The 26,477-nt window shown below is 43.5% G+C and overlaps 1 protein-coding gene across 2 annotated transcripts; it reads right to left on the bottom strand.

Annotated features, from left to right (window-relative positions):
- Nucleotides 1-258: 258 nt before the first annotated feature.
- On the bottom strand, nucleotides 259-10,647 carry LOC102120260 (protein RoBo-1-like). 2 transcript variants are annotated; one of them, XM_015455995.3, is made up of 7 exons: nucleotides 10,554-10,647; nucleotides 6,671-6,739; nucleotides 6,373-6,463; nucleotides 6,034-6,138; nucleotides 5,403-5,552; nucleotides 2,344-2,475; nucleotides 259-591 (listed from the first exon to the last, which is right to left on the bottom strand). In XM_015455995.3, the coding sequence occupies exons 3-7, from the start codon at nucleotides 6,443-6,445 to the stop codon at nucleotides 401-403; spliced, it is 651 nt and encodes a 216-aa protein (XP_015311481.3). In that variant the 5' UTR covers nucleotides 6,446-6,463; nucleotides 6,671-6,739; nucleotides 10,554-10,647; the 3' UTR covers nucleotides 259-400. The 2 variants fall into 2 exon arrangements, with proteins under 2 accessions (XP_015311481.3, XP_015311542.3); XM_015456056.3 differs by having other exon boundaries at nucleotides 6,034-6,135.
- Nucleotides 10,648-26,477: the final 15,830 nt, after the last annotated feature.

Raw genomic sequence — 26,477 nt, 5'->3', positions numbered from 1 at the left:
GTTCACTCAAAATAATTTTCCCTGGCAATGGGCAGTTAAGGATCAAGAGTGGGAATTGAGAATATCAGGAAACAGGTGCATTCCAGGATGTGTGACTGAGGATATAGTTCGATTCACACCAAGATGGCAGCACAGGGATTCTTATAGATGCCATTCAGACTTCCTCTGAAATGTGCTATTTGGGTTGAAGAAAGAAGCCATTAGAAGGGTGAATAGGGTTTTTTAACCTCAAGAACAAACAAGTAATCACACACATACTTCTGGACGTATCAACCTTTTAATTCTCTGATATTGTGGGTAGGCAGTGCTGGGGGAGGGAGACATTCAAGGTCTCCAACTTCTTCAGGTTTATAGAAGTGCTTGGAAACGTTTGTAGATGGCCTCGGAAGTGCCTCAGAGATCAAATCAAGACTTTCAGCAGAAAGAGAGCAGTCAGAATTGATGAGATGATGGACATCAGCTGAGGGCTTCCATTACTGCTGCCTTCACAGTAGGTACGGATTTTTATGTAATTTATCGTCTCCACATCCTTCAAGTTGCAAGCAGTTTCAGTTGCACAACCCATACCAAATAATAATATGGTGTCATTAACTGCAAAGAGAAGGATCCAGAGGTTAGTCGTGTCTCCCCTCCTCACCCACATCCTCAGGTCAACCTATCTGCATCCCCTGTGGAAGAGAAGGGTGTGCAGAGTGCCCCAGAATCCCTGCCTTCTGCCTTCTGCATGAGAGGCATCAACGGTGGCTCCAACTCCATCCAGGGACCAAGCCTTACTGCCTTCTGGTCCCAACATCTCTCCAGTTGAGGAGAGACCCCAAAGGGACCTTGCTGTCTCAGATGCATGACTGAGACTGGGGCCTTTGGGTCCTGACTAAGGAAGGGATCGTTGATGTAGGAAAAAAGCTAGAAAGAAGTCAGATCTCATGTATTTTGCTAAAATACTTCAGTGGTACCTGTCCTCCTCCTTACCTTTGCTTCCTTTGGGGAAACCACAGTGAAATATTGCAGATCTCTCTCAAGATTGTGGCTCTTCTCCCCAGGGCTCTGAGTTTCTTGGGAGATTAGTACTGTGAAATCTCATTGCATGTCTGTGCTATCCACATGGTAAGAGGGAGTAGAGAGACTGCCCACTATCAACAGCTCCAACCCTTTTCTGTATCCTACCAGACATCATATTTTTCTCAGTCATCTCAACATATCCAGACAAAGGGCCCTTCACCTGCGAGTACCAGACCCTCCTTCAAGATCTTCCTCCCTTCCCCTCCAAAGAAAGCATAACTCGTCTCTTTTCCCACTAAATTCTCTCTCCTGTCATTTAATCAGCTCGTAAAACACCACCAATTCCAGAAAACCTCTTCCAAATGGATCAGAAGAGAACTGACAGTACCTCCATCCAGCTGTACAATCTAGAAAGAGATTATGGTCGAATGGCATATGTGCCCTTCACCACAAATATACTTCTTCCCTACTCAGGAAAATTACAAATCTTTCTATAGATTTCAGAACGACACCATGCAAAAAGTAAATGCTTAATCGTGGGGTTTGGTAATGGTAATAACGGTAGTGATGATAATAACTGGAACTGAGGTGCCATCACCCCCTTCATTGCCAATGAGCCAAGAGCTCATTTCAGGACATCATAGTGATAGATGTCCCCCTCAAGCCTCAGTCCTAGCTATGGGAAGCAATTATGTTCTCTCCTCCCCTCTCTTCCTTTTTCTTTTTTCTCCTTCCAGATGTCTCCCTCCAAACCTTAGAGGGATAACCAAGCATCTGGCCCTGTAGCACACCTTGCTGTGTGTACCAGTCAGCCTCTCAAATAATCCCCAGTGGTTCCCATCTTCTGGTATTTGTGCACTGGCATAGACCTCTCCCAGGCTGTCAGTCTTGATCTGTGTGTGACCAAGAGTGGAAGTGAGGATGTGTCACTTCTGAGATTCGATTATTAAAAACTATAGTCTCTCTCTCTCTTGCTCTCTCTCTCTCTCATCGCTTGTTCTGGGAGAAGCCAGCTGATGTGTCCAGATGACTCTCAGGCACCTATGAGGATCATAGGAGACGAACAGAGACCTGCCAACAACCATGTGAACCAGCTTGAAAGCAAACCCTTCATCCAAACGACCACAGACCCTGCTGATACCTTAATGTCCACCTCATGAAAGACCGTGAGCCAGGACCATCCAGCTATGCCACATCCAGATTCCTGACACACAAAAACTGTAAAATAACCCTTTGTTGTTTTCAGCTGTAAATTTGGGAGTAACTAGTTATCCAGCAATAATTGGCTAATACACTACGCCCGTTAGGAAACTGAACACCAAATGCTTGGGTAAATATCGATACCTGTGCCTGTAAAGTTAAGACACTTCGTCTCTTCCCCTTTACAGGCGAGGTCACTTGGTTGGCAGGTAGCACCTTGCGCATTGTAGCAGGCAGGACAGGTAATGCCATTGGGATCTGAGGACTTCCGAGCCACTGATTGAAGAGAGAAAAAAAATGTATCTTAAGAAACAGGCAGATAAAAGAGTTCATTATTTATCCCCAAGATCATGGTTATTCTAGGATTTCTACACACACACACATATACACACACACACACACACACAATTACAACTAGGATGGCATGGGGAGGAGGGAGGAGGATTGTAGGTATTAGATGTTTCCATGTAAAGTAATGAAAAACATTTATTAGGAATTCAGTGTTATTTTCCCTTTTCATGAATCACCCCCTCTCTGCCCTGACCGGAGAAAAATATTTAAATAATGGTAGAGAAGATAATCTGTGGTCTAAAAAGATACGATTGAAGGAGTGAGGAATTAAATAGATGAGGAAGGACAAGTCTTTCAGCTGGAATTGAAGAGAAAATTATTTAAATCGAAAGACTCACATTTAGAGAAAATCCCCAAACCAATCCCTGCCACCCACCATCACTCAGTCTCCCCCACCGCCACTCACTCTCCCCCACCGTCACTCACTCTCCCCCACCGTCACTCAGTCCCCCCCACCGCCACTCACTCTCCCCCACCGCCACTCACTCTCCCCCACCGTCACTCAGTCCCCCCCACCGCCACTCACTCTCCCCCACCGCCACTCACTCTCCCCCACCGTCACTCAGTCCCCCCCACCGCCACTCACTCTCCCCCACCGTCACTCACTCTCCCCCACCGCCACTCAGTCTCCCCCACCGCCACTCACTCTCCCCCACCGCCACTCAGTCTCCCCCACCGCCACTCACTCTCCCCCACTCTCACTCAGTCTCCCCCACCGCCACTCACTCTCCCCCACCGCCACTCAGTCTCCCCCACCGCCACTCACTCTCCCCCACTCTCACTCAGTCTCCCCCACCGCCACTCACTCTCCCCCACCGCCACTCAGTCTCCCCCACCGCCACTCACTCTCCCCCACCGCCACTCACTCTCCCCCACCGCCACTCACTCTACCCCACCGCCACTCACTCTCCCCCACCGCCACTCAGTCTCCCCCACCGCCACTCACTCTCCCCCACTCTCACTCAGTCTCCCCCACCGCCACTCACTCTCCCCCACCGCCACTCAGTCTCCCCCACCGCCACTCAGTCTCCCCCACCGCCACTCACTCTCCCCCACCGCCACTCACTCTACCCCACCGCCACTCAGTCTCCCCCACCGCCACTCAGTCTCCCCCCACCGCCACTCACTCTCCCCCACCGCCACTCACTCTCCCCCACCGCCACTCACTCTCCCCCACCGTCACTCACTCTCCCCCACCGTCACTCTCCCCCACCGCCACTCAGTCTCCCCCACCGCCACTCAGTCTCCCCCAATGCCACTCAGTCTCCCCCAATGCCACTCAGTCTCCCCCAATGCCACTCAGTCTCCCCCACCGCCACTCACTCTCCCCCACCGCCACTCACTCTCCCCCACCGCCACTCACTCTCCCCCACCGCCACTCAGTCTCCCCCACCGTCACTCAGTCTCCCCCACCGTCACTCAGTCTCCCCCACTCTCACTCAGTCTCCCCCACCGCCACTCAGTCTCCCCCACCGCCACTCACTCTCCCCCACCGCCACTCACTCTCCCCCACCGTCACTCACTCTCCCCCACCGTCACTCAGTCCCCCCCACCGCCACTCACTCTCCCCCACCGCCACTCAGTCCCCCCCACCTTCACTCACTCTCCCCCACCGTCACTCACTCTCCCCCACCGCCACTCACTCTTCCACCATCACTCACTCTCCCCCACTGCCACTCACTCTCCCCCACTCTCACTCACTCTCCCCCACTCTCACTCAGTCTCCCCCACCGCCACTCACTCTCCCCCACCATCACTCAGTCTCCCCCACCGCCACTCACTCTTCCACCATCACTCACTCTCCCCCACTGCCACTCACTCTCCCCCACTGCCACTCACTCTCCCCCACCGCCACTCAGTCTCCCCCACCGCCACTCACTCTCCCCCACCATCACTCAGTCTCCCCCACCGCCACTCACTCTTCCACCATCACTCACTCTCCCCCACCGCCACTCAGTCTCCCCCACCGCCACTCAGTCTCCCCCACCGCCACTCACTCTCCCCCACCGCCACTCACTCTCCCCCACCGCCACTCACTCTCCCCCACTGCCACTCAGTCTCCCCCACCGCCACTCAGTCTCCCCCACCATCACTCACTCTCCCCCACCGCCACTCACTCTCCCCCACTCTGTCTCCCCCACTCTCACTCACTCTCCCCCACCATCACTCACTCTCCCCCACTCTCACTCAGTCTCCCCCACCGCCACTCACTCTCCCCCACCGCCACTCACTCTCCCCCACCGCCACTCAGTCTCCCCCACCGCCACTCACTCTCCCCCACTCTCACTCAGTCTCCCCCACCGCCACTCACTCTCCCCCACTCTCACTCAGTCTCCCCCACCGCCACTCACTCTCCCCCACCATCACTCACTCTCCCCCACTCTCACTCAGTCTCCCCCACTCTCACTCAGTCTCCCCCACTCTCACTCACTCTCCCCCACCGCCACTCACTCTCCCCCACCGTCACTCACTCTCCCCCACCGCCACTCAGTCTCCCCCACCGCCACTCACTCTCCCCCACTCTCACTCAGTCTCCCCCACCGCCACTCACTCTCCCCCACCGCCACTCACTCTCCCCCACCGCCACTCACTCTCCCCCACTCTCACTCAGTCTCCCCCACCGCCACTCACTCTCCCCCACTCTCACTCAGTCTCCCATGCAGAGAGAGACTGGTGTCTATCCGTGGTGCTCCACAGGAAGAAGGACAAGCAATTGGCAAGCAACGTCAGTGGGTATCTCAGAAGCAGAAAGATGGGTTGTGGACTGGTTCTTAGAAGGCAGAGGCTAAAATCGATGGACTGGGAGCAGGAGGAGGAAGGGAGGGAGAGCACAGAGCTGAGCTGGTCCTCACCTTGGAAGTCTGCTTTGTTACACTTTTCAGCTTGGCAGCATTGATAGCCATACCCATATGTGTGGTTAACCCCCAGTGTCGCCGAGAAGGCCCGTGGCTCACACTTGCTTGAAGAACAGCCTTTCTGTAGGATAGTATAGGGCTGCTGCCCTGCACAGAACCAAACCCCAAGAATTTTCTCTCTGCGCCAGACGCAGTGAGGCCCAGTGGGCAGCCAGTATTAAAAGATTGCAGGCCCCCACTCCATGTGTCTTTAGTCTTTCCTCTTCTGCGAAAGACTGCTTTTGCATTGGTCCATTCCATAGAATAAACCAACAGAGGGACAATATGTTAGAATTTGCTAAAAAGGGAGTGTCAGGCCTCAACGGTCCCCACGAGATTGTATAGGAGCCAGGATCACCTATACCTTTCCCTGAATACCCAGTGTTCACACAGTGCCCCATCCCTGCCACCACACTCTCCTAGCCCCATCCTGGCAGGACATTATTTTAGGAAGAAAGGATAAAAAAGACGATGCATAAAGGAATGAGGAGATACATCAAGTTTCTGAACAAAGTAACCCCCTCACACTAAGCACCTCCTTTGTCTGCCCTGAGTATCCAGCAGCTCGGGCAGGGTGGCTGGGGCCTACCTGTCATATTAAGTTCACTCTTTTTGCTGAAGCAGCCATGAGAGGAATCACAAGTTTTCTCCTCGTCACACTGTTGATCACATTGTACACATTTGTAACTCTCTTCTAAAAGGAAATAAATATTGTTCAAAAAATAATTCAAGAATGAAAACTGTCAAGTCAGAGTTGATGTTTTCAATAGCGAGAGATCCCTGGGAATCAAAGTCACATGAAACCTGGTCCCTGTGGGGCTGGATGGGTCCTTGGAGGCCCACACGGTCCACAGTTGCTCCCTAAGGGACTTATTGCTATCCTCACCCTTCAGATCTTTGGGAGAAAGGGGCATTTGTTCATTCTTACCCACAGTGCTGGCAACGAAAGCAGCGAGGACACAGACGGTGAGGAGACTCTTTAGGCTGGAGGACAGGGACATAATGGCTCCTCTGATATGCTGCAGAAGACCCAGGTGAGAATGAAGGAGTCAAGGACATGGGCCCAGGCTCCTACTATAGCATGTGCTAGAAAGGTCTGGGCTGTGGCATCTCAAAGCAAGCACTCCATTAGCTAAGGACACACATTTCTCAGTTTTGAAGTCACCTTCCCACAAAGAGCCAGCCACCCTGACACGGGTATTAGCACCCACACTGGCAATGCTCACCTTCAAGTATTTCAGATCTTCTTGTGAAGGGACTGCCTCTGAGATGGAGAGGAAGGCAACTGTCCTCACCTAGAGAGGAATGGAGACTTGGAAAAGGAGCAAAATCCTGAAGATGAGCTCTCCCTACCCCTTTCTTTCACTTACTTTTATAGCACTCTAATTCAAGTGGCCTAATGATTACGCACTACAGATCAATATCATCTTGACACAAAACCAAGTGCAGTAAATTGCACTGGTCTAGGCACTGGATACTGTGAGAACAACTGTTCCTGACCCTCTGATCTCCTAATAGAAAACTCTCTGGGGAAAAAGATTGTTGTGAGTTTAGCAACTAAGTTTTGAAAAGAAAAAGAATTCAGAACAGCTTGTAATTCAGAACCACCCGGTCATATGTTCTTCAACAACCATTTTAATGTTGGGTCTCGCACAAGCATTTATCGAGCATCCAGCTCCAGAAACAGAGACACAAAAGGCAAGGCAGTTGTAGCGGAGATTTCGTTGACTGAACTAGACATTGCTGTGGAAGACTGCAAATAATAAATCTCTCCTAGAATTAAGTGTCGGGGGTGGGGGGGAACTGCCTCTCTTTCAAAGAAACAGCATGCTTCCTTTTTCGAATAATATGAAGTATGAACTCTTAGATAAAAGAGTTTTTGGCCATCAGGAAGTTCAGAGTTGTATTTTATGCCAAACCATGATTTCTCTAATTGCTTCTTCCTGTTCTTCTTGTATGTTGCTCTGTTCATCTTTTTGAAGACAACTGGTCACCATTCAAGGGGCAGTGGAGATATTAGTAGGAAGCCCATCTGTGAAAGAACAAGACCTGGGAGAAAGTGGGAGAAAGTGGTCCTCATGGCAGGGGGTGACAGGGGTACTTCACAACACCTCTGGGCCTCTGTTTTGTGAGTTGTAAAGAAGAGTCCAAAGTCTCCCTGGGTTCTGTGGGGATTAAAGAGATGGTATGTCTCTGGCTTGTAGCTGATATTGTCCAGCTGTTCCTCAATGCTAATTCCAAGATCTCCTTCTCATGAGATCTATCCCTTCCTTTCTCCTCCCAGAATCAACTCTTATGGCATGCTTGTATTTCTCCAGATGAGGAACTGGGAATCTCCCTCTACCCATTTTCCTTCTCCCTCTGTCTTTATTTTCTTGCTGATCTATTGTGAGGGCATAAACTCTATCCCAGTCTACTTGTTTGAAATGGGAGACAAGGGAGATAAGATAAACACCTTTATAAGCAAACTTTGAGAATTTCTTATTACAACATATGTCATTCTTCATTGGTATCTATGGACAAGTTGATATATCTAGCCATAAAAGGCAATAAACCCTCCTGCCAGGCACTGAAATCCTGATTGCATAGTCTGAAAGTTCAGGATGTTGTGGTTATTCTCTACAGTGGGCAGGCAGGAGCCTCCTGGGGTCTCCTTCGGCTGAGTGTCAAAGAAGAAGGTGTCAGGCCTGCAGGAGAGGAGAGACAGGGCTGTCCAGTGCCTTGGAGGCCAAGGCGTGGAGGAGCAGGAGAGGGACAGGCCCAGGACAGGTGTAGAGGTCAGCAGGGCCTCGCTGGAATCTCTGCCAAGGCACAGCACGATGCCGAGAAGTGAGGCAGCAAACGTAGCAGGTTCTTGTTTATTGAACAAAGTCGATAAAGAGTTGCAGAGGAGACCGAAACATGAGCTCAGAGAAGGCCAGAGGACCCACCAACCCCTCAGGCGTGGTTAGGGTAGAAGATGCCCTTCAAAACTGGTGGGAAGTGCCAGCTTCCATTCCAGACAGAACTCCGCTCAGTTCAAAACTGGTGGGAAGTGCCAGCTTCCATTCCAGACAGAACTCCGCTCAGTTCAAAACTGGTGGGAAGTGCCAGCTTCCATTCCAGACAGAACTGCGCTCAGTTCAAAACTGGTGGGAAGTGCCAGCTTCCATTCCAGACAGAACTCCGCTCAGTTCAAAACTTGTGGGAAGTGCCAGCTTCCATTCCAGACAGAACTCCGCTCAGTTCAAAACTGGTGGGAAGTGCCAGCTTCCATTCCAGACAGAACTCTGCTCAGTTCAAAACTGGTGGGAAGTGCCAGCTTCCATTCCAGACAGAACTCCGCTCAGTTCAAAACTGGTGGGAAGTGCCAGCTTCCATTCCAGACAGAACTCTGCTCAGTTCAAAACTGGTGGGAAGTGCCAGCTTCCATTCCAGACAGAACTCCGCTCAGGCCCCACAAAACGACAGAGCCAGGACTTGCTAGACAGATTCTGGCATTCCTTCTACACATTCTGTCATCAATTCTCCTTTCAAAGAAGATGTGTGGACTTCCCCAACCTAGGAAGGAATCCCAGACTCCCTGCCTTGTGGAATTTCATAAGCCATCTCCCCCACCACCAGCCTGTCCCACCCCACCTGCCTTGAAACTCATCTTGCAGGGGTTGGAGGAAAAGCCTGCAAAACTCCTGCAATAACATGATGTGACGACTCAGCAGGCGTCAGGGCCCCACCGCTTTCACCGCGTGTCCTTCTTGAAGGCAGGTTTCCAGGAAATGGCAAAGATTTATTTTATACTCTGAAATTCAGGTTTCATTTTCTATAACCTTAAACCAACCCAGACAGAGACAAATACATATGATACCCAACCAAGAACAACCTGCAACCTCATTCCAACTTCCTCCTGTTCAGCCTCCATCATAACCTCAAGCTAACAGATAAAAATGTTGTCTCTTGCTTTCTTTAAAAAGAGGGAAAAGATCATTTTGCGGTGAGAATAGGCTTTGGAGTGAGTCCTGTCTCTGACTCTGCCACAGAGCACTGTGTGAACCTGGACACACTGTTCCACTCGTCTGAGCCTTGGTTTCAGGAATGTGCAGGGAAGATGGCAGTGCCTACTTCTCAGGATGGAAATGGAGACAGTATGTTTGTGACATGCCTGTTGCAGTGCAGGCACATAGCAGTGGACCTCCCTTGTCCATATTAGCAACATGTGCAAAAATAGGCAAGAGTTTGTGGTTGGTGGAACAAGGTCAGTGGGGCCAGTCAACTTGTTGCAATGCTCTGCATGTGCCAACGTGGAAGTGAACATCTGCTAGCAACAATGTAAGGCATGTGCACATCTTGCATTTTTCCTCCACTACCTCACCTGAGGAGACGTCTCACGGGGTGACTGGATGTCCAGAAGCCCCCAGAGGCTTGGACCCCCAGATCGGAGACCCCCCACAAAGTCCTTAGTATAGTTGTACAGAAAGAAGGATAGCATCTTCATTTTTACTACCTTCTATCTGAAACGTAGGCTTTCCTTCCATGATAAATGGAGCCCACAAACCACAGCAAATCTACCCACCAGTAGTCATCATCGAGGTTTCTTATGACGTGGCGTCTGCAGATGTCTGAACGTATTCTTTGCCTTCATCAGCTGCTCTAGGCTATTTCCTTATCAGTCCCACTGACAGGTCCTGCTATCTGGTACTATCTCACATGTTAGGGGAATTTATGACCGTATTTTAGTGTAATGATAATCCCGTGTGATTAAATTTGTTTAATGAGAAGGGGTTCTTGGATCCACAGCCTGCCATATTCCCATGGCAGACATGGTTTCTACCCCACTTCTGAAAACAGCAAAATCAGCATCTCCCTCCCAGAACAGTGCTCTGTCCCCGCCCATGCAGAAAGCATGGCCCACGCTATACATTTTATGATTCTTTCCTTGGCCCATTAAACCTCTCCCCTTTTTCCTAATGATACTTACCCATGAACTCTGACCAGCTGAGGTGGCTAGAAATAAGGATAGTTTCTGGCAGAGGAATTTCAGGCCAGGAAGCCACACTTACAGTGTAGTCTTGGTTAAAATTTTGTAAGTTAAGTCCAACTACCCGCTGCAATGCAACGATGCTGGATGCCTACCTGGGCTGGCTGTCAGCGTGGGCTGGAGCCTGAAGGGCAGGCTGGGGTCCGTGAGGAGGGATAGTCAGGCAGAAGGAACTATTTTGCCACTGCTGGTAGAAATCCAGGGTCTGCATCTCTTATGTCACATGGAGAATAGAATGTAACAGTTATTAAATTTGGGACCGCCCACCTCTGTGCCAACTTCCTACTTCCCCAAGCAGGTCCTCAGCAAACTCTCTGTGGCCCAGGGAGCACAGACCTGGGCTTACCTGTTGTTACTGTGGCAAAGCTGCCAGCGGCCCACCTGGGAACACCATTCCTGCAGAAACACAGAAGAGAGTCCAAGACACTTATCGGGCACACGGGGATTCACTGTCTATCACCTCCCACACCTTCCGGCTTCAGAACCATCCCACAGATCTCCTTGCGAGCATCCCACTCTCTCAGGGCAGCTGAGATCATTCTTGGAACCAGAAACAACATTCTGCTCCATGTTCCAGATGAAAGCACTCCCCAGGGGAGCACCATGGCCACCCTCCCGTCAGCCCAGCTGCTGGGCTCAGTTCTGAGAGTGGCACACTCCCTGTTCTCCCAGTCAGACAAAGATTGTCTTCTGGACCAAATTCTACTTCAGGCTCTCAGCTCTCTTCTCAACTAGGCCCTGATTTTTGGGCTTCCATGTGGTTCTACCTTGTCCAATTTTAGCAAGAATCCTGCGATTCTGGGTGGGTGAAGGGTACTGAGAGTAGGATGCAGGAGCTGGGAGTGTAGAGACAGAAGAGCCAGGCCCAGGTGGAGTGCCCTGGGGGCCTGCAGAATGCCTGGCCCTGCCTCCACTGTCCTCACCAGCCTGCCATTCTAGCCTTTATTATGTTATAACCCCTGGCATAGCATAGGAGACCTCATCTGAAGGTCTGAACAACTGCCAGTTATCCTCATCAATTGAAACCCAAGTATCCAAGTATCAGCAGGTCACAGGCAGGCCAAGGCAGGAAGCAGTTTCACTCTGGAGAGGTTTCATTTTTACTTACCAACTGCAAGTCTTCTGTAAGAACTATTTGTCTAGCCCTTTGACCATTCATGTATTAATATCTTAACATTTTTTCCTTAACATTTTATGACAGTCATACATATATATAAAACTTGTGTATATTAACTTACATATGTATATAAAACATGTATGTAAACATATACTATAACTTCTATATAAAGATATCCATTTTTATCACATTTATTGTTATTTGGTTCAAGGTCTATCATTTAACATTCAATTTGGGGGATCTTTGTTCTGGTTAAAATGCCATTAATTTTGATATAAGCAAATCTTGTAGCTTTTCCTACCTGTGAGCTCCATGGGATAAGATTTCCATCTGCTTTGTTCACTCTTGCATCTTTAACACATGTGATGCTGATACTTACTAGGTGTTTGGTAATTTTTGTTGGTGAATGATTCTTCATCTAATAATGGCAATGTTCTATTATTTGAGGCTTTCTATGTAACTCTTCAAACATGGAAAACAACATGGAGTACTATGTGGTGATAGATTTCGACTTTATGGGCCACATTTATTGATTTTAGATTTTTAATAGAAATCCGCTGTCAAAAAATTAACTGGGCATGGTGGCGGATGCCTGTAATCCCAGCTACTCAGGAGGCTGAGAATCGCTTGAACCCGGGAGGTGGAGGTTGCAGTGAGCCAAGGTCATGTCACAGAACTCCAGCCTGGACAAGAAGAGTGAAACTGTCGAAAGAAGAAAAGAAGGAAAGGGAAAGGGAAAGCAAAAGGAAGGAAAGGAAGGAAAAAGGAAAGGAAAGGAGAATCACCTGTCAAACCCCAAAGACTAATGAGCCGATGTGCCATAGTCAACATAAAGTTTTTATTTCAGCTAAAACCACTGAGAAGATGAACAGGTCATGTGGAATCTGCCACACTCCTCATCTCCTCAAATTCTGGAGCATCTTCTGTCCCTAGAAATGTGTGCAGGCAAGAGATTACAGGCTCGTTTTCTATTCATGATCACCCTCCCAAATGTAAAGCGATAGGCAACTATTCTGCAGCTTCTCCTCAGTCGGCACAAAAAAGCACTTTCAAAATTCCATTTTCTGACCTGGAGCTTCACCAACTGGGTGTCCCCAATCTCTGAATTTTCACCTCCTCTAGACATTCCTGATTATTGTGTAGAAATAGAACATATTTGGCAGCTCTTGTACCCAACTTTTACACATGTGGTTAGACTAACAGAAGCATGTAAACTAAGCATTATTGGTTGTTATGACTGAATGTTGCCCCTAACAGTGTATACATTGAAGACCTAACCCCCAGTACCTTCGGATGTGACTGTACTTGTGTTACTGGAAGGAGGATCTTGAGTGAGTTGTCCAGGTCCTTGGCGTTTTGAACAAAGAATTGGACAAAGCGCACAAAGCAACAAAGGAATGAAACACAGGAACAAAGTAGCAAAAGCAAGGATTAAAGCGAGAAAGCACTCCACAGGGTGGGATTGGGTCCCAGCAAGCCACTCAAGGACCCAGTTACCAAGTTTCCTGGGCTTCAAGTACTATTTTTGAGGTTCCTGTGGGTTACCCCTTATCTGGATGAAGGATTTGATCTGTGGCTAATTGAAGGCTGAGGTGAACTGGTAACCTGTGCAGACAAAGGGATGGTCCCTGCTTGGCCCTCAGGCAGTTCAAGGCACTCTCCCTTTCGCTGTAAGCCTTGGTGGAGAGGGGAGGGCTGGTAGGGAGAGTAGCCTTTGATCCTTTGTTATCCGTGTGGGAAGATGGGGTTTTTCCTTCTGGTTTAGCTACAGGAAGTTTGAGTTAATTGGCCTTAGGTTCCCGGCCCCCAGACCCAGGTGTTTTCCTTTTGACCCAGCTTTAGGAAATTTTCATGAATTGGCCTCAGATTCCTTGCCCCCAGACCTTGGAGTTTTTCCTTGATTTGACATGCATTGGCGTTAAGTTCCCTGCCTCCAGACCCTATTTATTCTCCTACCCCAGATCCTGTTCTCCTGCCTCATTTGGAGATAGGGTCTTTACAGGATAATTAAGTTACAGTGAGGTTATTAGTGTGGGCCCTAATTCAATATGTTGACAAAAAGATTATGCATGTTGTTATGTTGTTATGTTATCATAAACATTTGTGTACAAGTTTTTGTGTTTACATGTTTTCAAATATCTGGGGTATATACCTACAAGTGGAACTTCTGAATAAGATGGTAGCTCTATGTTTAACTTTTTGTAAAACTGCCAGTGTTTTACAAAGTGGCCGCACTATTTTATATTTCCATTAGTGTGCAGGGGGTTCTGCATTTCTCCACATCCTCACCAGCATTTTTTACTGTCTTTTTTATTGTAGCCATCCCAGTATTGGGCCCCAGGACAAGATGTACTCTGGTGATGGCTCCAGTCCCATTCCTGAACGTGCCGTGCTGCAGCAACCTGGGTCCTGGGCCATTGGGGGAACCCAGCATAAATTCTTTCTCTGGAATAATAAGGTTATATGGACTCTAGGCAGCACCCTATACTGCACTTAGGGACTGTGAGCAACCTCGGGCTGTGAGGTATAAAGTATCAACTCATTGTGGGGTTTTTTGGTTTCTTTTTTCTTTTGTTTTTGAGACAGGGTCTCGCTCTGTCACCCAAGCTGGAGGGCAGTGGTGCAATCACAGCTCACTGTAACCTCAATCTCTTGGGTTCAAGTGGTCCTCCTGCCTCAGCCTCCCAAACAGCTGGGCCTACAGGCACATGCCACCACTCCTGGCTAATCTCATCGTGGTTTTGATTTGCATTTCCATGGTGGCTAATGATGTTGAGCATGTTTTTATGGGCTTGTTGGCCATTTGTATATTTTCTTTGGGAATGTAACAGTCTTTTGTTACCTTTCCTTTTTACTTTTAATGGCTAAACACTATCTTTTCCCTTTTTGAGCTATTTAAGAAAAGCAGCACCTTAAAATAACATATCAACAATTAGATGAAACTATGGTCCAGATAACTCTCCTTTGCTGATTCTCTTCTTTGCACTCAGAAGTGCCAGTGTTCATGAAGATCTGCAGTCCCCACATGATGAGAGGCAAAAACAGGAGAATTATTAGTTTAGGTCACATTGAACACTGAGTTTTGTGGTGGATGGTTTTTGTCTTATTTAGGGAAGTTTAAAACAATACATATTTCATCCTACTGACAGAGTTAAGCTTGCTTCATCTGCCTAGTGTCCTGAAGAAATTTCACAAGAGGTTATGAGAAAATGTAGTTTCAAAACCAGCAATGGCAGCAATATCCACAGCCAGTTATAGATATTTTATAAGCTTTTCTGTCTGAAAACCAGTTTCTGAAAATGAATTGGTTGCAAAATCATATGTATTTTAAAGAGAATGATAATTATATAGGGCAGTAGAAGAAAAGCTGGAAAAAGAACACAAGGAAACTTAAATGTTGATGCAATTTCATGCTGTTCTTCATGTATGTCTTTATATCTTATAAAGACATAAATAGGGAGATAAAAATAGGGAGAGAATCAAAAATGTACATAATTGAGTGAAATTAAGCATAAGTACAATTATTTAACGTGTAGAGTTTGTTTTTGAGATTGCGAAAATGTTTCAGAGATGAATAGTAGAGGTGGTTACATCGCACGGTGAATGTACTTAATGACACTAAATTATACACTTCAAAATGGTTTCAATGGTAAATTTTATGTTGTGTATATTTTGCCACAATAAAAAGATTTTTTAAGAGTCAGTACCTCAAAAGAAGAGATAGAGATCAAATGGCTAACTAGAGGTGCCTAGCACTCACCTTTTCCACAAAGAAGAACCAAAGTAACAAATAGATAACCACACATTGACTAGAATGTGTAAGGAAGAACACTGGAATTCAGCAGATAGTGTTCAAATTCAAAGAAAAGAAACTTTGAAGCACAAAAACTCAGGATGGCAGCATAGAGAAGTAAGAAATGCAGCCTACTGAGATGTGCTTGGAGCCAGGAGGGACTCCTTCCCCATTGTGGAGAAAAGGTTAGCAGGAGGTCCCCAGAAGTCTACATTCCCACCAGACACCTGCAGTCCTAGCTACAGGAGAGCCCTCAGCCCTCACAGTCCCTTAGTCTAGTATAGGGTACAGCCTAGAGTCCACATGACTCTACTACTCCAGAGACAGAATTTATGCTGGATTCCCCCAATGCCCCAGGACCCAGGGCTGCAGCATGGCACCATTTTGGGAGTGGAGCCATCACCAGAGTACATCCTGTCCAGGGTCCCAATTACTCCTTCATCTCCACATCCATCCCTGGGGTCTCATCCACATCCCACCACAGGTACCCAGAGTGCTGCTGCATAAAGACACAACTTAGATCTATTATAGCAGTGCAGCTGTGACCCTGGCACCTGAGCCTATGCAGCCCCTTATACCCCGTGGAGCCGGAAGACTGGTGTGTGTGCTCCCCAGACCCTGAAAGCCACCTGCCCAGGCTTTTGCTGCTTCTGCTGGAGAACACATCCACTCTAGTAGTAGTGTCATCCCACACCTGCACATACTGCCCAAGGGCCAAAGGAATGGCCTGCCCAGAGCCTGCCATCACCAACACCAGCACCCATGAATGCCACCCTTGGGATAAAGACTGACAGTAAAGGGATGGAAAATAATACTCCATGCAAATGAAAATCAAATGCATCCAAGAATAGCTAATATTTGTATCAGACAAAATAGACTTAAAGTCAAAAAACATAAAAACAGACAAAGAAAATCATTAAATAATTATGAAGAAAGAAATTTAGCAAGAAGGTATAACAATTATATACGCACCCAACACTGGAGCACCAATGTGAAGCAAATATAATTAGAGCTAAAGGGAGAGATAGACCCCGATGTAATAATAGTTGGAGACTTTGTGAAAGGAAAATAAGTCTTGGGGCCCCAAAATCACTAAGCTAAAGGGAAAAGTCAAGCTGGGAACTGCTTAGGGCAAACCTGCCTCTTATTCTATTCAGTCACCCCTCTGCTCACTGAGATAAATGCATATCTGATTGCATTTGGTCTTTGGAGAGGCTAGTCAGAAACTCAAAAGAATGTAACCATTTGTCTTTATCTACCTATGACCTGGGAGCTCTCTCCCTGCTTCAAGTTGTCCCATCTTTGCTTTTGAGTTGTCCTGTCTTTCCAGACTGAACCAATGTTAATCTTACATATGACATGAGATTGATGTCTCATGTCTCCCTAAAATGTATAAAACCAAACTGTGCTTTGAGCACCTTGGGCACATATCCTCAGGACCTCCTGAGGCTGTGTCATGGGTGTGCATCGTCAACCTTGGCAAATGAACTTTTAAAATTAACTGAGACCTGTCTCAGATATTCAGGATTCACATTTTGTTAACCATGAAGGGATTCTGAATGGAGATGCCCCTTGACCTTTGACAAATCTCCTATTGGTGCTTGGTACCAGCATGAGCTAACTTTGTGGCTCAAACTAATAGGACAATTTGCTGAGGTGTGGGAGCACCCCCTCCAGATGATACAGGGGCTAGAAGAAAATTATTTAGGCAGTTAATGAGGGTAAGAGAGTCCTCAGCAAGGTTTCCCTTTTAATAAAAAGCAGACCACAAATCATTTCTTTTCTAACAAAGAGCAACCTGAAAAATCAAGCCGCAGACATAGAAAAGCAAGCTAGAAGCTTGCATGGGTGAATGTTGGCAGTTGTACCAATAGGAAAAGGCTACCTGGGGGCCAGGCATGTTCAACATGGAGGCTCCATCTTCCCTTTTCTTTGTCAACCACATGTACAGTAAAGGAACAGACAACATGGTGCCAGCCAGGTAGAGGACCCATCTGCACAATAAAAGATTAGGATGGGGCAACCAGCTTCTTTGTGTACTATGTAAATGGCACACCTGCTCCTACCAATCTCTCATCCCCTGTGTAAATCACAGTATGCTTTCTCAAGCTAATCCATAAAACCATGTGCATTTCATCATGAAACCAGAAGGCCCACTTGGAACCCCTTCTCTCTCTGGAGAGAGTTTTTTTCTTTCTCTAGCCTATAAACTTCCACAGTTAACCTCACTCTAGTGTGTTCGTGTCCTTGATTTCCTTGGTGTCAGGCAACAAACCTCAGGTATTACCCTAGGCAAACAATACTGCTTCACAGAGAATACCTGATCTCCCAAAATTTGGTTAAGATCTAAAGTTTATTTTGCTGTACAACTCCACTTTTTGAAGTTTTACTTGCTTCCAACAGGGAAGGCAAGATTTCTTGCTTCCATGATGATGGAAGGCAGGTAATTCTTCTATGGAGTTTGAGCTCGCTCCCAACAGGGAAGATGAGTTTGAGTTTTTTTCCTGACTCTAGGGTGGTAGAAGGTGTCTTCAGTGTGATACCCATCCCTAAGTAAGTTAACAACCAGCTGTTCTTAATTTCTCTTTACCATTAGAGTGCCCAGTAATCATATTGTTGGGGATTCTTATTGTTTGTTTCAGACTTTCTTCCATCAGATTTGACCAACTCTACCTGACTTGGTCAAATCTGAGTGAGAATTTCAAATTATGGGTAACAAAGCCTCTCTAATTTGGCTAAAATTCCTCTCCACTGCAAAAGAAGGGGAAAAAAAAACAAACACATGCTTGGTTTCTGAGCTTGCTTCCTGTCTTAAAAAACAAATATTTTTTCATTTACTTTTCTTTCACACTATACCTCACTCCCCCTTTGCCATATGCAGTACTACAAAATCTAGAGAAGACTTCTAGTGACTCGAACCCCTTTAAAGAATTCAGAACAAAGGCACCATTCACCCCTTTGGGGGTATTTTTTGGTAAGAAGCTTAAAGAGAAATAATTTTATATGAGAAAGAATCTTGTATGGTATATTTAGTCCTAGAATAAAATTACTGGTTGTTTAAGAAAGAGGGATATTCAGAACAAAAAAAAAAAAAAGAATCAGAATATTCAAGCATGTCATGAATGGTCTGCATAAGTCACAGTAAGATGATTTATTTTAAAAAAAACTGTTATATGATCAAGTTGTCTATTAATTAAAAGAAAATTATAATAGTCTATCTAGAGATTGGGCTTGATGTAAAAAAAGAAAACACACACTAATTGTTAGAATACTAAATTTTTCTTAGGGGACTGATTTACTCTCAATTATAAAAGATTTTAATTTTTTTAACCAGAAGTTCAAATTGTATTGCATCTTGCCATTTTTGGTTCATCATGAAACCAGAAGACCCACTTGGAACCCCTTATCTCTCTGGAGAGTTTTTTTCTTTCTCTAGCCTATTAAACTTCCACACTTAACTTCACTCTGGCGTGTTCATGTCCTTGATTTCCTTGGTGTCAGGCAACAAATCTCGGGTATTACCCCAGACAAACAATACTGCTTCACAGAGAATACCTGATCTCCCAAAATTTGGTTAAGATCTAAAGTTTATTTTGCTTTAAAATACTATTCCTATTTCTCACTTTTAAAGGGTGAGAAATAGTAATGCTCTCCAGCTCATTTTTCTACTTACATAAGTTCTTTTCCTCAAGTTCTTTTTGTTGTGGCCTGATGCTAACAATGTTTTCCTAAAGGTCTAAAGGAAATGTTTTCTTCCAACATAATGTGTGCAGTGCAGGTCTTTTCTTTTGCCTTTTGGTAATTGTCATAACAGATTTTAGGGTTTATCAAAACAATTCCTATGCCATTATTATTATTATTTTTTGTTTGCTTGGGGGGAAAACTGAAATTAAATTAATTTTTTTATTTAAGGTTATTACATTTGTGGGTCTTTCTGTATGGGCTTTTAGAGTCATTGTGACATTGAGTTACAGGGCTTTGACTCCTGGGTCTAAAAAGGATACCAAGTTCTGCTAAATCTTAAACACTGACAGCAGTTAAAGCCTCATCTTCAGGCCTGGTAAAAGAAGCCAATCAAAATAAACTGCAATCCAGAGACACAAGGCCAGAAATTAAAGCTATTCAGCTCCTTAAGGCCCAGGGGCTATCGTGGAAGAGATGGGCATGTGAAATTGTAAGGGGTGATTTGAAAGATATAACAAGTTCAGTTTTTCTATAAATTAATCCTTAATGTCAAAGTCACACTGATGCAAGACCGGCATATGCCCCCTGCGTCAGATTAACGAGGTTTTCCTGAAGCATTAACTGACTCTTTAATAAAGGTTATAAATGTTATAAAAGACTTACGGAAGTTATATCTTATGATCAAGACTAAAATTTTATAGATTGTTTATAAAATTTTAAGAAACAAATTTAATTGGCTTAATGCTATTTTTATTAGGGCTTACTATTTGGGAAATTGAGTCTCCTCTCTCAAAGAATGAAGATTTTCACTTTTTTTTGAAATCCTTGAGTTATCACTTTGGTCAAATGAATGACTTATTTTACAATGACCTTTAATATCAAGTGTTTTAAATTTTTGATATTGGACAAACTTTCCAAAATCAAGACATAAATTATGTCTTTTTCTGACTTAATCCTTTAAGATGTTAGTTTCCCTAAAGTTTAAAAATGACAAAATTTGACATATTTGGAATAAACTATAAGCATTATATATAAAAATAAAATATAGGAAACATTGTCAAATATAAAATGGTATTTAAATTTCTTTGACCTACATTTGTATAAATATGTTATTGGTATGTATTCCAAAATTATGGGAAACTCCTATAATTCTTATATGAATTAGTGTACATTATTAGTAATAATTATAATTGTTATGTTAAATTATCACGTGCCACAAAGGTAACAACTTTCCTTGTCTATTGTATCTTTGACTATGGCTGCCCTAAAACATTTTGTCATCCATGGACAATTGTCTTGTTTTTGTCCTCTTTAAAAGGTGGTTTTAAAATCAGCTACAAAATTCTAACAGGTGCTCTTGCATACAAGTTTCTGATAACTTTGGAGATTGTGACATCAGAATTGAAGAAAAACATTTAGGACTTATGGAGAACCGAAATGTTCATGACTATCAAGCAGAATAGGAATTAACTACATAGGGTAAACTAATAGAAGACTAAAGTAATCTTTTTGACTTATGCTTAAAATGTTGCTGATTCTTTGTTTTATTTTTTCAGTGGCAAAGAAACTTTTCTTTTGAGCTACTGACAGCTTTTAACAATTTAGTATACTCCTATGAACAAAATTTAGAATATATTTGTTTCTGTCTACCTGATTTATCCAGAATTTGGAAACTATTTGTGAGTATCTTTAACTCATGTCAAAACAGTTATTTGCATAAGTGCATAAGAATCTGTTTTTATTTATAACAGGACACAATAACAGAAACTGGTTATTTTATGAAGGCTTTGGCTGGAATGGTGTGCTTTCCTTTAAGGAATCAAACTTGACTTATGGAGCCAATAAAAGCTGCTTGGGAAAACTGGCCTCATACCTTGTCTACACAGTCCCTGTACAGGATTCCTGACCTGTAGTAAGTAAAGCATGTCACTTTCTGACAGGCCCAGGAGCCCCAAGTTTATCTTAGAATGTCAAGAGTAAAAGAATTTACCCAACTCATAGGTACTTGATGCTACAAACCCACAGCTGGGCTTGGCTTTTAAAAAAGTCTTATTTGAGACCCCTTCTATGGAACAAAGTTCCATCAAAGCCAACTTAAAAGCCTGTGTAAAAAAAAAAAAAATTATTCTTGCTGTACTTTATACAAATAATTAGGCCAAGTATAATAAAGCAAATTAATCCTACCATGATTTGTCTTTAGTAAAAGTGGGAAACTGGAGAGAGAAAAATTATATTTCAAAAACTATAGTACAACTGTTGTTAGAGTCTAGTCTTGCCTAATGTTTTTCCATTTTTATTATTTTCTACAATTAAGAATGAATTCTAATGTTTCTGGGCTGTAAGTCTTCAAAATGTTTTCAATTTTTTTTCTTCTTTTTCCCCCATTTTTCCTAATTTGGAGTCACTGAAAACTAAGCTGTACTTTCATAAAGCCCTGTGAACTGAAGCTAGACAAGTTAAACTTTAGAAGAAAATAACAGTGACCTATTTGCATACATAACCCACTTTCATACCTACAGACTAACATATAGACTTCAGAGTAATGTGGTCTATATCAATTTTCCAGGATTGTTCTTTTGTTGTTGTTTTTCTCCCTTTCTCTCCCTATTTTCCCTTCATAGAACATGAGACTTCACAATCTGCCAAAAATGAATTTTCCTAATAACTCAGGACCTACCCATCTAAGAATAAACCATCCTAGCAATGAGAGATCAGACAAAACCTGAGGACAAAGACTCATTCTCTTCTAATGTGCTTTCTACAAAAGATTTTGAGAAATAAAAGGGAGAAAATGTGAAAGGAAAATAAATCTAAACGTGAAAGGAAAATAAATCTAAATGTGAAAAAATAAATCTAAATGTGAAAGGAAAATAAAATCTAAATGCGAAAGGAATATAAATCTTGAGGCTGCAAAATCACTAAGCTGGGAACTGCTTAGGGCAAACCTGCCTTCCATTCAATTCGAAGTCACCCTCTTCTCACTGAGATAAATGCATATCTGATTGCCTCCTTTTGAGAGGCTAATCAGAAACCCAAAAGAATGCAACCTTTTGTCTCTCATCTGCCCATGACCTGGAGGCTCCCTCCATGATTTGAGTTGTCCTGCCTTTTCAGACCAAACCAAGGTTTCATCTTACATATGCTGAATGATGTCTCATGTCTCCCTAAAATGTATAAAACCAAACTGTGCTTGACCACCTTGGGCACATGTTGTCAGGACCTCCTGAGGCTGTGTCATAGGTGTGCATCCTCAGCTTTGGCAAAATAAACTTTCTAAATTAACTGAGACCTGTCCCAGATATTCAGGGTTCACAACTTCAACACTTCACTTTCATCACTGTAAAAATTAAGCAGAAAGTCAACCAAAAAAAATCAGATTTAAACTACACCATAGACCAAATGGACCTAACAGACATTAACAGAACTTTTTATCCAACATCTGCAAAATACACATTCTTCTCATCAGCACATAGAACATTCTCCAGGATAGACCATAGGTTAGGCCACAAAAAAAAAAAAAACTCAACGCTTTTTAAAAATCAAAACCATATCAAGTATCTTCTCAGATCGCAAAGGAATAAAACTAGAAATCAACATAAAAAAGTTTTTGGAATCTGTAAAAACACATCAAAAAAGTAAAAAGATTTCAATTACACAATCTAACAATTCACCTCAAGGAACTAGAAAAGGAACAACCAACCAATCCAAATATCAGTAGTAGGAAATAAATAATAAGGATCAGAGTAGAACTAAACAAAATAGAGACAAAAACAAACAATGCAACAAAATAAAAAGTTTTTTTTTTTGAAATAACAAAATCAACAAGCCATTTTCTAGAGTAACTAAGAAAGAAAAGAGACTGGGCATGTTGGCTCATGCCTGTAATCCCAGCACTTTGGGAGGCCAAAGTGAAAGGATTGCTTGAAGCCAGGATTTCAAGACCAGCTTAGGCAGTAAAGTGAGACATCCATCTTTGCAAAAAAAAATTTTAATCAGCAAGGCATGGTGGCTCATGCCTCTAGTCCCAGCTATTCAGGAGGCTGAGGTGGGGTTCAAGGCTGCAGTGAGAAATGATTGAACCACTGCACTCCCTTCTGAAAAACAGTGAGAACCCATCTTAAAAAAAAAAAGAAAAGAAAAGAAATAGAAGGACCAAGTAAATAAAAACAGAAACAAAAAAAGAAGACATTATAACTGATACCACAACTGAACTAGAAATGATCATTAGAGACTATTATGAACAACTACATGCCAACAAATTGAAAGGCCTAGAAGAAATGGATAGATTTTTGGACACATATAAGCTTCCAAAATTGAACCATGATGAAACAGAAAGCTAGAACAGACTGACAATAAGTAATGAGACCAAAGCAGTAATTAAAAGTTTCCGATCAAGGCTGAAGTAGGAGGATCGCTTGAGCCCAGAAGTTCAAGGCTGCCAGGAGCTACAATCATGCCACTGCATTGCAGCCTGGATGACAGAGCAAGATCCTGTCTCTATTTTTTATAAAAGAAATCCCATCAAAGAACTCAGGACTGAATGACTTCACTGTTCAGTTCTACCAAATTTTAAAGAAAAACTGATGCAGTTCTTCTCCAACTATTTCAAAAAACTGATGAGAAAAAAAATCTTTACTAACTCATTCTACGAAGTCAGCATTATACTGATACCAAAACCAGAAAAGGACACATATATATACACACACACACACACACCCCTCAAAGAAAACCGCAGGCTGATATCCATCATACAGGAATGGATCAACCTATGCAAATCAATAAATGTGATATATCACATCAACAGAATGAAAATCCATATGATCATCTCAATAGACACAGAAAAAACTCTGATAAAATTCAACATTTCTTCATGATAAAAACTCTAAACAAATATGATACAGAAGGAACACACCCCAATACAATGTCTATATATGACAAATCAACAACTAAAATCATATTGAACAGGAAAAAGCTTTTTCTCTAAGAACTGGAACAAGACAAGAATACCTACTTTCACCATTCTTATTCAACATACTACTGAAAGTTCTAGCTAATCAGGCAAGAGAAGAAATAAAGGCACACAAATTGGAAAAGAAGAAATCAAATTGTCCCTCTTTGCAGATAATGTGATCTTGTATATATAAAAAAAATAAGAACCCTGCAAAAAAAAAAAAACCCTTAGAACTGATAAATTCAGTAAAGTTGCTGAATACAAAATCAACATACAAAAATCAGTAGCATTTTTATATACCCAATAACTAACTAGATGAAAAAATCAAGAAAGCACCCTCTTTTCCAATAACTACAAAAGAAATAAAATACCTAGGAACAAATTTAACCCAGGAGGTGGAAGATCTCCACAATGAAAACTACAAAGCACTGAAAGAAATTGAAAAGGACACACACATACACAAAATGAAAAGGGATTCAACCCTCCTAAATTGGAAGAATTGATATTGTTCCAATTTAGGAACAATACCCAAAACAACCTACAGATTGAAAAATACCAATGGCATTCCTCACAAAAACCGAAAACACAATCTTAAAATTTGTATGAAACCATAAAAGATCTTGAACAGCCAAAGCAATACTGAGTAAAAAGAACAAGCTGTAGGCATCACATCACCTGACTTCAAAATATACTATAAAGCTGTAGTAACCAAAACAACATGGTACTTGTATAAAAATGGATACATAAAGGTCAATGAAACAGAATGGAAAATCCAGAAATAAATCTATGCATTTATAGCCAACTTATTTTAAGAAAGGTGCCAAGAATATACGTTGGGGAAAGAACAGCCTCTTCAATAAGCAGTGCTGGGGAAACTGAATACCTCTATAAAGAAGAATGAAATGAGACCCCTACTTCTCACTATATACAAAAATTAACTCAAAATGGACTAAAGACTTAAAAGTAAGACCCAAAACTACTAGAAAAAAATAATAGGGGAAATAGATGAAGACATTGGCCTAGGCAATGATTTTATCAGCAAGACTTCAAAAGCACAAGCAACAAAAGCAAAAATAGACAAATAGCCTGTATCAAACTAAAAAGTTTCTGCACAGCAAAGAAAACAATCAACAAAGTGAAGAGACAATCTGTAGAATGGAAGAAAATATTTGCAAACCACTCGTTCTACAGCGGACTAATGTTCAGAATATAAAAGGAATTCAAATAACAACAACAATTATAATAATAATAGTCTGATTGAAAAGTGGTCAAAGGATCTGAATAAACGTTTTTCAGAAGAAGAAATATTCTTTTCTCTTTCTTTTAGGCAGTAAGATTTTTACTTACCCACCTTTCTGCTTTCTTTCAACATTATAAACATTATAAACCAAATTACTTTCTTTGTGACCCAGAGTTATGATAGGAACCATCTTGCTACAAAGTGGTAGCAGATATATGTCTGATTTTATGTTTTTATGGCCCCTCTCAATCTCTGGCTGTCACTTCTCTGTCCTTTCTCAGTTGTCCCTTAATAGTCTATTCTAACTCCTGTAAAACAGGGACAAATCTCATTGTTCAGATGTTTAAGAGAAGGCCCAGCCGTTAAGTCAGGTGCTCAGGAAAATACAAACAGTTCCTCATTGTTCTTCAGTATAGCTCCTTCCATCTGTCATGGTCTGAAGAACTACTGAACCAGTAAACCAAGCATACGGGTATAAGTCCACAGACCAGGGGAAGGCCTAGATGGTAAAGTACTTGGGCTTTATGACTCCATGACCAACTTCCAGGCTAAGGAAGGACTGACTTAGTGAGCAATTCCAAGACCACTGAGCTCATAGTTTCCTGTGGATGTCTCCCTTGTACCTTCATCATGACCAGAGCTTGAGGGGGGCTTTTCAATTCCCCCTGCCACACTTGGAACAGTATGAGGGATGCAGTAGAGGTCAAAAACTAAGTGACCAGCCCCAGGGAGTCAATGGGGGACATTGACAAAACAATCACAAAGTTGGTGTCATTTGCTCTTAGAGAAGGGAGGCGGGGCCAGGCAAGGACAGCAGCTGGAAGGTGAAGGGCAGGCCTGGTTCTCAGTAGTGGTAGTCATCCAGCTTGAAGGGGCCATCACTGGACATGCCCAGGTACTGGGCCTGCTTCTCAGTCAGCTTGGTCAACTTCACATTTAGCTTGTGCAGGTGGACTTCAGCCACTGCCTCATCCAGCTTCTTGGGCAGGAAGTGAACCCCAAGCGGGTATTTGTCTAGGTGAATCCACAGCTCAATCTGCACCATCACCTGGCGTTCCTGAGGACAAAGAGAAATATAAAAGAATGGAAAACATATGATGGAAATAATTGAAGAAAACTTCCCTGGCCTTGCTAAAGACCTAGACATCCAAATACAAGAAGCTCAAAGAACACTTGGGAAATTCATCACAAAAAGATCATCACTGGGCACATTGTCATCAGGTTATCTAAAGTC

The sequence above is a fragment of the Macaca fascicularis genome, chromosome 1 (genome assembly GCF_037993035.2).
Source record: "Macaca fascicularis isolate 582-1 chromosome 1, T2T-MFA8v1.1".
In the NCBI taxonomy this organism is placed as follows: domain Eukaryota; kingdom Metazoa; phylum Chordata; class Mammalia; order Primates; family Cercopithecidae; genus Macaca; species Macaca fascicularis.
The sequence above is the reverse complement of the archived record's forward strand: the minus strand, read 5'-3'. Positions and strand labels throughout refer to the sequence as shown.

Bases quoted from the DNA above. Each gene is read 5' to 3' on its own strand.
- LOC102120260 (XM_015455995.3), bottom strand. From the start codon at position 6,445: ATGTCCCTGTCCTCCAGCCTAAAGAGTCTCCTCACCGTCTGTGTCCTC. The intron at 6,139-6,372 runs GTAAGAATGAAC...ATTTCCTTTTAG, and splicing joins TTTCGTTGCCAGCACTGTGG to AAGAGAGTTACAAATGTGTA. The intron at 5,553-6,033 runs GTAGGCCCCAGC...GGTTCTGTGCAG, and splicing joins GAGTGAACTTAATATGACAG to GGCAGCAGCCCTATACTATC.